General features: G+C 41.0%; 1 protein-coding gene across 4 annotated transcripts in view; it reads left to right on the forward strand.

Moving 5' to 3' along the window:
• LOC123504314 overlaps positions 1–10,756 on the forward strand; it is a 505,535-nt gene extending 494,779 nt beyond the window's left edge. For 2 of the 4 annotated variants that reach the window (XM_045254739.1, XM_045254738.1), the window contains exon 4: positions 10,331–10,756. In XM_045254739.1, the coding sequence (XP_045110674.1) occupies positions 10,331–10,539 (209 nt within the window). In that variant the 3' untranslated portion in view covers positions 10,540–10,756. The remainder of the gene's footprint in view (positions 1–10,330) is intronic. The other 2 variants (XM_045254736.1, XM_045254737.1) reach the window with 2 other exon arrangements.
• Positions 10,757–14,509: the final 3,753 nt, after the last annotated feature.

The raw sequence follows: 14,509 nt of genomic DNA on the forward strand, positions 1-14,509 counted from the left end.
CCCCAAGAGTGAATCCCTATGCCTCTCTCTCTCTCTCTCTCTCTCTCTCTCTCTCTCTCTCTCTCTCTCTCTCTCTCTCTCTCTCTCTCTCTCTCTCTCTCTCTCTCTCTCTCTCTCTCTCTCTCTCTCTCTCTCTCTCTCTCTCTCTCTCTCTCTCTCTCTCTCTCTCTCTCTCTCTCTCTGCCTGCCCTCATCTTTCTTTCGGGAAGTGGCGGTGTTCGCCTTGTCGGGGCGCGGGCGGGGTTCCATCAGAACAGCGTTCACCAAACAGCCCTGTTCGACTTTCAGCCTGCTGGCCGCCATGGGATATGTATTGTTTTCATATATTCGTATTTAATCTATTTATTTTTGAAGATTTGGTCTTTTAATGTCGCGCGCGCACGCACACGCACCCCTCCCCCCCCCCCCACACACACACAATTGTTCAACATTCATGTGTTTGTACGGCAAACAGAAACCGTGCAAGATGGAATTAATATTGGAGACTCTGTTAAAACTCTTAGCTTCGTATCTCTCCTGGAGATTATCCTGTCAATATATATATATATATATATATATATATATATATATATATATATATATATATATATATATATATATATATATATATATATACCCCTCCACACACACACACACACACACACACACACACACACACACACACACACACACACACACACACACACACACACACACACACACACACACACACACACACACACACACACACACACACACACACACACACACACACACACACACACACACATTAGCAATATTAATTCTTTATTGTCGAGTCCATAACTTAATTACAGCCTCACAAAGAACGTGTGTAATTCATTTAATAACCCAGGTTGAAACACTAATGAGCCTTAGGAATTAGAATATTAAATTCCATATTCTCTATAGGAGTTTTACAGTAAACATCCGCGTGTTTACTTCATTACCTATTGGTAAATTCCATTAGCCTGTCTATGGCCCCTCCCTCCCTCACCACAATTCTCTCTCTCTCTCTCTCTCTCTCTCTCTCTCTCTCTCTCTCTCTCTCTCTCTCTCTCTCTCTCTCTCTCTCTCTCTCTCTCTCTCTCTCTCTCTCTCATCCTTCCTTCTTGTAGCAATGTCTGCTCCTTTATACCTAAATCATAAGCAAGTTTGAATTTGTTTTTACTAGTGAATAGAAGAACCATCATTAGAATTGAGGAGAGAGAGAGAGAGAGAGAGAGAGAGAGAGAGAGAGAGAGAGAGAGAGAGAGAGAGAGAGAGAGAGAGAGAGAGAGAGAGAGAATTTTACTTTAAAGGTTATAATAGAAGGTGTTTGCTCAGTTGATTGTATGCGTGTGTATTCATTAACGAGGAAGACACTTGATCTGAACCTCCAGGAACAGAAAGAAGTCTGAAGGGAAGAGGATGAGCGTAGGTAGAGAGGAGCGACGCGAGGGAGGAACACTAATGCTGAGAACCAGTGAACATTATTATCTTACTGGACATGTTTACTGAGACTTGTGGGAGACTCAATACTGTAAAGAATGTCAGGAAATCATAATACTGAACACTAATTATCTCAGACTAATGGTAAACGTAACAGGAATGTAATAGTGTAGCCAAATTCATTCCAAGATACATGTAAGCTTTATACTGCCATAGGAAATTTTAATAATGGTAGCAAACAAAAGTAATTCAATTTATATGAAGAGTAGTAACATTGACAGTCTCCAAAGTGTTGAATGTGCTTCTCCATACGGGAATATTACTTACTCAAGGGAAGATTAATAGTATGATACCTGCTGGCTAGTGTATAACCATAATATTATGTTTTGCGACAATTCGGAATTTTTTTTTCTATTTTCCTCTTTAAAATTCGTTGGTCAACCGTTCTTGTACATCAAAAAATAGTAATAGAATAAACAAACTTCACTAATTTATCTGTAATTCATATGTAGTTGCATCATATTCTGCAAAAATGTAGAAATCATTAGAAAATATATATCACTTTTTCTCTCTTGAAATGCAAACCTGATCATCTCACATTCATCCAATTTATAGAAGCTTAGACTCGTTCTGGCGAATATTGCTTTTGTAATCCTCCCCCGGCAACCTTTTAACAATAATCTCTTCATTTAGACATTGCCGAAAGAATCATATTGCTCAGACCTTACTTCCGAATCTGTAGCAGCGAATCTAACTGAATAGAGAGAGAGAGAGAGAGAGAGAGAGAGAGAGAGAGAGAGAGAGAGAGAGAGAGAGAGACAGAAAAATACATGTTCAGCAACGCAAGATAAACAAGTACGACAAGACCTCGCTCCGTCCCGCCCCTGTAACCCACCCCCTTCGTCTGGAGCCAGCCAGGCCTAAGGGGCGCACCTGGGGAATGAAATGCAGGAGGTGTAGCGTGTTTCCGACATGAGGGTGGGCAGGCCAGCACGGGGCCCATCTTTCTTGCAGGTAACACTGCGGCGCATCGCTCAGAAAAGACTTGGGCATGGTTTCCTTCTTTGCTCTACAGGATGCGTGCTTGTGTGGTCCTTGAGTTTCTAATGTTTCTATGTTTAAAACGTTTTCATATCTCGTCTTAGTAACTTTTTAATAGGTTTCCTCAGAAGTTATAACGGTTTGCTGTGGTGTTTTCATGATTCTAGAGAAAGTTTGAAAAAAATTCCATTCTATTGTTATGATTAATGGCCATGAAAAATTGACTTGTCATTTCTGTGGCCTGGCGAGAGAAAAAAGTGTTTGAAAATGCAATGTTTTTTCTTTATGTGAGGATCAGCCACAAGCAACCAAAGAAAGCTGGAAAACAGACTCCAGACGCGTTCACAATTTATAAACTCCATGTGCTTTGATACTCCTCTTGCAAAGGCGATGAACTCCAAGTATCGCCTGAGTGATTCAATGGATTTTTGTGCTTCAGTGAGGTCATCGCGCCGTGTAGCCGAAAGGTATCGGAAAAAATATATAAATAGTGTAGTTCAGTTATTTCTGTTCCTAAACCGGTAAATGCTGAAGCTCTGATTTTGTTTACAAGTAGAAAGACGACAAAAAAATTAAGGCAGAGTTCCCAGAGTTTAGTAGTTTGGCAACGAAAACACCTGAACAACAACCCCGCAAAAAAATAAATAAATAAGGCTGGATATTTGCAAGTTCTTCCAATATGATTTGCTTTCCTGTAGTTTACGATACCAGCGATGACCTCTTGGATAAACGTTCCGCCCGCTAACCTGCATCGAATTAGCAGGCAGGACAACACGACTTACGAGAAGGAATGATATCACTGGTTACCAAAACGCAAGGCAGTAATTTTCGTCAGTGCTAATGGTGGGTGGGAAAAGAAGTAGTATCGATATTGCTGGGATGAAGATTATTATTATGGTTGCTGGTGGTGGTAGTGGTGATGGTGGTGATGGTAGTAGTGGTAGTGGTAGTGGTGTTCATTGCCTATGTTTGCTTTTAGCCTCTTTGTTTTCTTTTAGTATGTTGAAACTGATTCGAATAGTCATAATAACTGAGTCAGAGGAACTCCACCTTTCCTGATTGAAATAGGAGAAAAAAATCACCTCTTTATGTGTCTTATTATCATGTGGAAGGAGTTTATCACCGCTTGTTACAGTAGCAAGTAGTACAAAGTGTAGGGCGTGGACAGTAATTTAACCATCTACTACACTGGCTAAGAAGAAACTCTGCATTCACTCCGTAAAGAAGTGGAAGTATTTACATGCGTGTTTGTCTTCGTGTGTGGGATGTCAGTAGTGAATCCGATAAGACTGTTAATTCTTCCATTCACATGAACTCAATATTCTTCTTACGTTGAGTAGAAAGGAAGTTTTGGGATGGTCTATGTTGAACGTAGTAAGACTTAATTCCTCTAAGGCTTTATCATTCATTGTTGAACGCAATAAGACTTCAATTTTCTATGAGTCTCCAACATCTCTTTGGTACAGAAGTGAATGCTGAATGGAGAGGGAAACTCAAAGAAGCATTGACTAGACAGATAACAGTAAGGTCATGGAGGAATGAGTACCTGTGTTCCCTTTATTTAAATCCTGTTTCGTAGTTATGAGCATCAGTATGTGTGGATTTCTCATTTCTTTAACATGGGGAGATGGAGTAAGGAGATTAACACTTCACGAATACCAGAAGGAAAAACTACCAGCCATAAGACGAGTTTGTGGAATCTGGTGATGAAAAAAAACGGAATGAAACTGAAGCACTCCATCTCAGTAATAGCCACACCGCCTTTCTGTTGCAATATAGCTGAGTAGTTGTTAACCCTGTGACATATCAGGGCACTCGGCGACAGATTGATGTGCGTTAGTCTATTCTGAGCGAAGCCTGCAAGCTGGTTTTCCGCTGTACTGGCACTAAATATGCTCAGGCTAGGTGAAGGCTAGGAAGCAAGTTAGTCGTGTTCCATTAGGGGTTTTCAGGACCAGCTTAGCATTTAAGGAGATTGCAATATATCTTGCTATGAGACATGTTCACTAGAGGTCTTGTTTTTTCACATGCTGAAGCCAAATCCTGGTATATAAATTTCTTTGAGCCATGAAACTAAAATCCTTCCTCTTTATTATTATTATTACATGCTGGATTCATCGTGCTATGGGAATAAAACAGTAATCAAAACAAATTTACAGACAGCTGCTGCCTTGCCATAAAAAAAAAAAAAAAACGTACGCCTGAAAAGTGTATCTTGATTTCTGGTCATTAAAAAAAAAAGGCTTCATTTAGTGGACGAGAGTTATCAGTCAATATCTAGCGGACCAACACAAAAGCCTTAATCGAAAATATGAATATGAGTACTCTTTTTTTTTTTTATGGACACGAGTTACAAGTGAGTGGACGAGTGCAATGGTGGGTGAGTGGGGCTACGCTGGTCTGTTTGAATGTCCATACCTGCAGCAAGGCCTTGGGTGAACCAGGAATTGGAGCGTTAAAAAAAGACCAACAACGCCACTGGTTCAAATCTCCGACAGGAAACCGCGCAAGTGACGGGCTGTAGTTGGCTCGCTGGAAAACAGGATATTATTCGGCTTTCACTTCGCCTTTTATTTTTTTGGGAGCGGAGTACAGGGAATAATGTTTTGGGCCAGCTATCCGTGCATGCGTGAGGCTAATCGTTCATCATCGCGGCATGGGACGGATTCGACTGATATCTGATTACTGTTACATTTTTAGAGGTGGTTCTTTTTTGCTGTCCTAGTCTGAGGTCACCGTGTCTCGTGCACGTACAGGTGAGGTTGTAAGGATTTCTGTCTGGGAGTTGTTGTTTTTGATGTTTTGGTTGTTGACGGTGGCGGTGGTGTTGGTGGTGTTGTTAATGTGTTTGTTTTTATGCTTCTGTGTGTTATTGTTGTTGTTGTTGCTGTCACAGCTTTAAGACAGTGGCTTTAATAACAACAAAAATAATTACTTCATGTATTAATGATTATTGTATTACTACTACTACTACTACTACTACTACTACTACTACTACTACTACTACTACTACTACTACTACTACTACTTCTTCTTCTTCTTCTTCTTCTTCTTCTTCTTCTTCTTCTTCTTCTTCTTCTTCTTCTTCTTCTTCTTCTACTACTACTACTACTACTACTACCACCTACCACCACCACTACTACTACTACTACTACTACTACTACTACTACTACTACTACTACTACTACTACTACTACTACTACTACTACTACTACTACTACTACTACTACTCTCTCTCTCTCTCTCTCTCTCTCTCTCTCTCTCTCTCTCTCTCTCTCTCTCTCTCTCTCTCCATTGGTCCAAGACGCCGTGACGTCACACAGTTAATGAAGAGGAAGATTACCTTGTTTTCCTCCTTAATGATCCTTAATGTACCCTTGGCTGGCTCATCAGAAGACGCCTGCCTCCCACCGCCCTCCTTACCTCCACGCCTCCTCGCCTGCCCGTCCACTCATTATGCTTCCTCGCCTAATTAAGTCCCAATTAATACCGCTCCAATAACCGCAGGTGTAGACTGTATGGAGAGTACTTCGTATATGTCCTCCTGCTTCCCTGATTCCCTGCTTGCTTGCTTGACTTTTTTGTTGATGCATATGGGTGGAAGTTTGTGTTGTGGTGTGTGTGTGTGTGTGTGTGTGTGTGTGTGTGTGTGTGTTGGGGTATGAAGTATACATCCTCACCCATATCTGTTCCCCACCTCAACACACACACACACACACACACACACACACACACACACACACACACACACACACACACTAAACCTACAAGTATGTTAATAGTGCAGCGCATAAGCATATCTTACTAAACTCAATATGTATTATATGCAAGTCAGTCCCTTAATAAGAATTCACCAACTTAATATCACACACACACAATTTACAAGACAGAGCACAATCCACTAGAAAATTACTTCCATAACTTTAAAGAAGTATTCGTAGCTTCCTAACTTGCGTAACATGAACCTTTAATAAGAACAAGAGGCATTCAAACTAGCCACTGGAGAGCTGAAGACAACGAGGCAGACAGGCCGAGATAAGGCAGACACGCAGAGTGGCAGAAAACCGGCCACTCCATCTGTTGTGAAGCCGCCACCCTTCCCAGACTCCCCGCCTCTTAGACCGCCCCGAGGAGGTGGTAGTTGAGAGGCTGAGAGGTTGAGCAGTGACCCATTCAGTCCTGCATAGAGGCTTCCTATTGTGCGGCGGTGTCAGAAGCGCTGCGTGATGCGGTGCTGGTCGGCGAAGTGCGGTGCGGTGTGGTGTGGTGATGTGTGTTTAGTAAAACTCGGCTGGTTTGTGAAGATGGGTGCTGATGTGCAGTTGTCGGCAGAATTTGGGTAAGGTTTCATATTAACTTCTACTGTGTTTTTTTTTCTTCCATTTATTAATAGTTTATGAGGTGATCAGTGTACTGTGTTCCTCAGTAAGGCATGGCTACTCAGTAAGGATGAGTGTGAAATTATAGTGGTGGGAATATGTTAAGTAAGTAAGTTCTCCCATTCATTTATGTTTTGTGTTCTCTTAGTCATCAGTCTTATTAGTGATTTGTGTTGTTCGATAAGACATACATGGTTATAAAAAGTGTCCATGGTTGCAGAGTGTGTGAGGAAAGATAGGTTGCTTTTTGTATTTATCTATTAGTTTCTGTACTTTTTTTTTATTGATCTGTATTTTTATTTATTTATTTTTTATTTATTTATTATTTTTTATATACCATGTGGGCTTTTCACGGGAATTTATGGGCTAAAGGGGGTACTTTTTTGGGGTGTTATTTAGTACAGTATATCAGGTTACGTAGGTAAGATTATAAGTTGAATAAAGTGAATGGCTTAACAAAAATTTCCAGAAGCAAGTGTTGATGATGACAATAATGATAATAATAATAATAAAAAATAATAATAATAATAATAATAATAATAATAATAATAATAATAATAATAATAATAATAATAATAATAATGATAGTAATCCTAGCCATTATTGGTGAGATATTTTTAGCTTATTAATTTCATTACCAAATTTAGTGCAGGAGCAACAGATATTATAAACTCTATGTATCAGGGCATTAACAGAATTAATATCAAATAAATAAAAGAGCTTATAATTTGTGTTGCTCGTGGACTAAATTTGATAATGAAATTAACAGGTAAAACAGTATTTTATCACCACTGAATAACGCTCACTTCTTTCAGGCCAAACATTCAACGTCCATACATTAATTACTAACGGCTTCTCTCATACCAGAACGTTTCCTTCAAATTTACGTAGAAAATTAATGACCACATCTCTCATTCCTCTCTTGTAACTTTAAGTATACATCATATCCTTCCAACTTCTCTGATTCCAAACTCTCCCTTGAAATATCCTTGAAATAATATCCACTTCTTTTATTCCTCTCTTGTAACTTGCCTGAAAATACACGTTAAATATTTCTGATCCCTCTCATGCCAAACTCTTCCTTCAAATTTACGTAAAAAGGAGTAATGTCCACAACTCTTCCCTTATAACTTGTCCCTCAGTGTCCCGGTAATCACTTCAGGTACAGTACATTTCCCCACGACTCCCGTCCTGAAAATGAAAGTTCTGGAGGACACACAGCTTTCAAGTAGGATTGGTGTGTCTCTAATCACGCCTCCAATCAACCCTTGTATTTCTATCATCAGACGTCGTTCAATGGATAGTGATAGTGGTCATAGCGGCGATAATATTGTGGTTAGTACGTTGCAGTCACGGCTGAGAGGACTCCACTTGAATTCCTGGTCCGGCGGAGACTTTCTTCCCTTCTGTACTAAAGGGGGTTTTCATGTTGAGAAGGCAGATACTGGGCTTACTTAAAGGGTTTTTGTAGTCTTGTAATGCTAGAGGAACAGGAGGTTAATGATCTGTTTCGTGTGTGTGTGTGTGTGTGTGTGTGGGTGGGTGAGTGGGTGGTCTAGGTAAGGGTGTGCTTGCTACGTTGGTGCAAAAGATAAGAAATGGTCTGTATCACGTCAAAGGAATGATAAGTAACATGCAGGAAGAAAATTAATAGTGTATAGTATGTGTGTGTGTGTGTGTGTGCATGTGTGTGTGTTTAACTGGCTCCGAGGCACAAAAGCTGTATACATTGGTCTTCACGCCGCCTTTCGTTGAGGGATTGAAATAAGGCAGTACTTTCCTGACTGGCGGAGAACACAAGTAGTGGTACACGAAAAAAAAATGAATAAATGACTTGATGGTGCTGGCAATTGAGATAAAGGAAGAATTAATATAAAAAAAAGGAAGAAAAATAAGCGAATGACTCACGTAGAATAGTTGCCAGCTCTCACAAATGGGCGAGAAAACCTGTTGACAGTATTTTCTATCGTGACTGTACAAGACCACGCCCATCCTGCCTTCTGATTGGCTAAGTACGCCGTGACGTCACAATCAAGGGGGGAAGGCAGCCAATGGAACCACAGCATCATATAAAGTTGAAGTGTAAAAAGAATACAGTTGTGGATTTCCAGTCGATAAGAAATTTCCGTGGTTCCGGTTTGTGTATGTGTGTTTGTGTGTCTGTACGTCCTTACCTGTTTATAATCAACATGGCGTACCTGCCTCGGCCAATATGTACATGCGATTCTGGTTGTTATGAATCGCACACTCAGATATTCAGACAGGCAAAGATACACACGCATGCCTTTATTTTTTATTCGTTTTTTTTTTCAGCATATGTAATCATTTGACACACACACACACACACACACACACACACACACACACACACACACACACACACACACACACACACACACACACACACACACACACACACACACGTTTGTCGACCATAATCATCGTGCCGATATTATTTTTATGGTCATCCAGGCAAATCACGGCGCCAGGCTGACATCCGGGCGCCACCTGTGCCGCCGCCACAGCTGCCTCCACTACCACCACCACCACCACCACCATCCTGACTGTCACTATCCCTGCTACTACCATTAACATGAGTACCTCCCGCATCTCTACCACCACTTTCATCACTATCACAACCATCCACAACAATGGCAACAACATAAATGGCAGCAATACCACCACCACCACCACCACCACCACCACGACCATCACCTCACCACCACCACCACTACACACACACATACAAACCAGAACCTGTCATCGTTTCCCGAATAGAAGCATATTTATGAAAGGCCAAAATGCATACGTGTTTATATATGTATTTTTTAGTAGTCATTTGTATATTGATGTGGCGTACCTTTATGATGCATATATATATTTTTACAGTAGTGGTGTAACATTTTAAAGTTTCATTGGTCACCACGCCGCGCCATCCACCGGCCAGGGCTGAGTCACCACGGAACACCAGCTAAAATTTCCCGTTTTCCCGTATCAGACCTTTGTAAGAGCTATTTTCAAAAACTAGGGCGTAATAAGAGATGAAATAAAGTATATAGTTCCCATAACAGTCTCGCCCTTCTGTGACTTGCAAGAACGAGAGACTGAGACAAAGAAGGGAAGGGAAAATTTATGATAAGCATCTCAAGATCATTATATGCATTGATCGTCAGTGGCTAGTAACTTCAATGGGCCTTTTCTTATTCTCTTTCTTTAGCATCTTTATTTCCCGTTGCCGGGACCCTTCTTACATAGAAATATTCCTTATAATTCCATGTTCAAATCACCTTATTTCAATCACTAAACATTCTTGCTTACACTGTAACTCTCGTGTCCTCGTGTCAGTGGCCACCATTTCTCCTCCTCTGACACTTTCACTCGTTTCTCTGTGTCTCACGTAACTTCCATTCACAGTTTGTATGCTTTTTGTCCGTCAGGAGTCATGTATCGAAATAATAATTCTGATTTATCTCTATTTTCAGGTAAGACACAACTGGTTAGCTGCTCCTGGACGTGGCCTCTACCTCCAGGGGTCTCAGTTTTGCTTCCAGATTTGAAATTGAAAAAGGTCCTTATTCCCAGAGAGCTCCTGGAGACATTAGTAAGTACAATTCATAATTTACCACATTTAGACAGCACTTGGAAACTGGCAATATTTACCTGTATAGTCGAACTCCCTCCCATCAGGTAGAATACAATGTCTTAGACTGAATTTTGTTGGATTACATGTATTTTGTTATGGAGGAGAGAGACTCTAAGGGGCGGGAGGACGTGAAAAAGAGAGGTGCAGTTGCCGTGGAGATACTGACGCACGGAACAAGTAAAGATAGAAGGCAATAAAAAAAAAAAATCATCGTATAGGAAACCGCAAGGAAGAGGAAAGGAAAATAATGTTCAGTAAAGCGTGTATGTGTGTGTGTGTGTGTGTGTGTGTGTGTGTGTGTGTGTGTGTGTGTGTGTGTGTGTGTGTATGCCCCTTGATACCCCTACCGAAGACCTCCACATCGTCATTTCACTCAGCCACGACTAGCAACACGCCTCGCTTCCTCCACCCCTCGTCTGGCCGCCTCGTTGCCGCCACCGCCTCCTTGCTGCCCTGAGAAACCCTGATTTTTATACACCTTCCCCCGCAGTGGAGTTTCCTTTTACCCTTATCTTTTATCGACTTTTTATGGTCCTTACATTTTATTCGCTTTTACCCCTTTCCGTTCACTTCAGTTTCTCAGCCGCCTCCCTCCTGAAGTTTCTCCTGAAGTGGTCCCTGCAGTATTTGCTTATAAATTCATTACTTAACTTTTCTTTTTCGATTAACCTCTTCAGTACCATGACGCATTTCCATATTCATCTGATTACTATTTGGTGATTTTATACAGCTTCAGGAACTTGTGAGGGGAATTGAAATAGTTAAGATTCTGGGTATTAATCTTCTGACTTTCATAGACTCTTTCTAATGACAATGAAATGGTCTAATCGTACACAAATCTCATGGTAAAATATGTGTCCAAGTACTGAAGAGGTTAAGCTTCTCATTGTCCACATAACTTTATCGTAAGGTGATTTTTGTATACAATAAGAACTGTACTCTTGAAAATGTAGGTGGTTCTTGACTTTTAGCCGCCGTAGTAGCAAGGTGTATTAGGGTTTACAAAGGTGATTTTTTAAATATTTCTACTGATAATTTAACAAACATTCTGCACTCTCTGTTTTCTCATTGTTTATATAACTCTGTCGTAAGGTGATTTTGTATACGACAGTGACACGTTTGGTTATCTAAAAACTGTACTCTTGAAAATGTTGGTGGTTCTTGAATTTTTTTTTTTTTTTTTTTTTAGCAACAGGGGTGGAAAGGTATATTAGGATTTTCAAAGGTGATTTTTTATACTTTTAGTGATAATTTAACCAAGATTCTGCAATGTCTGTCGGAATTACACTGATACAAACCCGACTATTTGTGTGTTTGGCTTTTGAATATTTCTCATTCATTTTGAAGTACGGGTCAACTGTGAAGTATTATAAGGGACGCTGGTTGCTATTTTATTTTTTGATTTTCTTTACTATTTTCCGTTGTCTCAGATGGGTCCGTTTAATGAATAAGTATTTCTTTTTCCTGTCCTACACTTTGCTTTATCAACGCGGTGGGTATCAAGTTTAGTGAGCTAAGTGCATTATGAACAAGGTGAGTGACACCAAGTTGCTTCTGGCTACTGGAAAGTTGTATGAATTTTGCTACTATTTCGCCTCAAGAGAAATGGTAACTAAAGTAGACGAAAGCCACGCCAACACATCCTATTCCTTTTGCTTTGCTCGTCACTTGACCTGCAGCTTTTTTTTCGCGCAAGAGATCGTGACTAAAGCACAGAAGAGGCAGGAGAGTCACACCAACATGTCCACTTCCCTGTTTGCTCCGCTCCATCTTCGCCCGGCGGCCCTCCAGTCCTGGGAATATTAGCTAGTTTGAAGGGCGGCAGCGGGCCCATTGTCTTGTCTTAATACAACAGAGGCGGGAGGCACAAAGCACCGCGCGGCCTTAGGGACTCGCCACCCGCAGCGCTCCTGGCCAGAGGGACGAGAACCGCATGTGAGGGCGAGCACCATTCATCACCAAGACGCCTCTGTGATTGGCTCGCTCAATATCCCCAGATATGATTAATTGGCGCCAACCAGTTGTAAAGCTCATTAATAACGGCGAGGCGAGACAGCAGCGGCCCAGACGAAGAGACAGAGAGAGAGAGAGAGAGAGAGAGAGAGAGAGAGAGAGAGAGAGAGAGAGAGAGAGAGAGAGAGAGAGAGAGAGAGAGAGAGAGAGAGAGAGAGAGAGAGAGAGAGAGAGACGCACAATTAGCAAAAGGAAAGACACAACATATGGAAATCAGAACAAACACACACAACTAACATCAAGTAACACAGACTTAGAAAATACTCGCTACCAAAAACCCTAAACTAAATAACACGAAGTACTATCAAACACACACACGTACACACACACACACACACACACACACACACACACACACACACACACACACACACACACACACACACACACACACACACACACACACACACACACACACACAGACACACAGTCAAACACACACACTAAGACCAAAAGATAAAGACAGAGGAATGAACACACAGGCTTGGAGTGACAGAGACAAATTGGTGAGAAGACAGAGGTTAGGTGGGGTCTGTGAAGCAAAGCAGGGATGAGGGGACAGGTGAGGGTTGGGCAGGTGGGTGGGTGGGATGGGTGCGTAGGTGGGTAGGTGGGTAGTCAGGTTCCCGCCACACCAATCCTTAAAATCAAACTTAAGTCTCATTTAATTGGATGGAATTCTAGGGTACATTGTCCACTATTTTTTATTCATTTTTTTTTTGCTCAAGTTAATCCATTTGTCTCGATCCCAGGCTGTCACGTCGACGATGGAATAGGAGAGAGAGAGAGAGAGAGAGAGAGAGAGAGAGAGAGAGAGAGAGAGCGCTATCATTACTATCATCATTCATTGTTTTCCTGGCGACAACAGGAACTTTAGTTTAATCAACGCCGCTTTCCTTTATGTATCATTATGTATTAAATTTTGAATAAGAGAGAGAGAGAGAGAGAGAGAGAGAGAGAGAGAGAGAGAGAGAGAGAGAGAGAGAGAGAGAGAGATTAAATAGTTATCTCATGACATTTGTATTCTTAATTGTGATTCTTTTTGTGTTGTTTTCATATCTAGGGGTACGAAAGATGCATTTATAGATAATTTAATAAGAAAATGGTATTAATAGATTGCAAACTTGCGTGTGTAAAGGTAATAATTTTATCTTGTTTTTTTTATCTCTTTATCTATTTAGTTATCTTTACATATATATTTTTTACCTTCCATTTCTATTTCGTTATGTTTGTCTCGATGCCTTTGCTTTATGTATGTTTGCTCTCTCTCTCTCTCTCTCTCTCTCTCTCTCTCTCTCTCTCTCTCTCTCTGTGTGTGTGTGTGTGTGTGTGTGTGTGTGTGTGTGTGTGTGTGTGTGTGTGTGTGTGTGTTAAAAATGAATGTTATCAACTCTACGCAAAACTCATAGGAACGTATTGTGAGAGAATTATAAAGTACACATAATATTGTTGCTACTGTATTGTTGATATTGTTGTTGTTGTTGTTGTTGTTGTTGTTGCGGTTCAAATCAAGCCCTTTTATTTATTTTCTTTTTTTTCTGTTGACCGTTATTACTTCTTTGTTTTTCCACTGTCCTCCTCTTCCTCCTTCTCCTCTTCCTCCTCCCTTGCCTCCTACTAAAAGTGTAGGTTATGTAGATGTATAGTAAAAGAGTGACCACGTCATATGTATTCCTCCTCCTCCTCCTCCTCCTCCTCCTATCAGCGTCCATCAGTACCCATCTTCCTGAGCCTTACTTTTTTTTCTCTCTTACACACACACACACACACACACACACACACACACACACACACACACACACACACACACACACACACACACACACACACACACACACACACACACACACACACACACACTCTCTCTCTCTCTCTCTCTCTCTCTCTCTCTCTCTCTCTCTCTCTCTCTCTCTCTCTCTCTCCGGCTTACATATTTTCTTCCATTTTGTGAAGAAAGTCTACGAACCTTGGTGGAGGAAGGAGGAGGTAACGACATGCAAAGTGA

Source organism: Portunus trituberculatus, chromosome 15 (genome assembly GCF_017591435.1).
Source record: "Portunus trituberculatus isolate SZX2019 chromosome 15, ASM1759143v1, whole genome shotgun sequence".
In the NCBI taxonomy this organism is placed as follows: Eukaryota; Metazoa; Arthropoda; class Malacostraca; order Decapoda; family Portunidae; genus Portunus; species Portunus trituberculatus.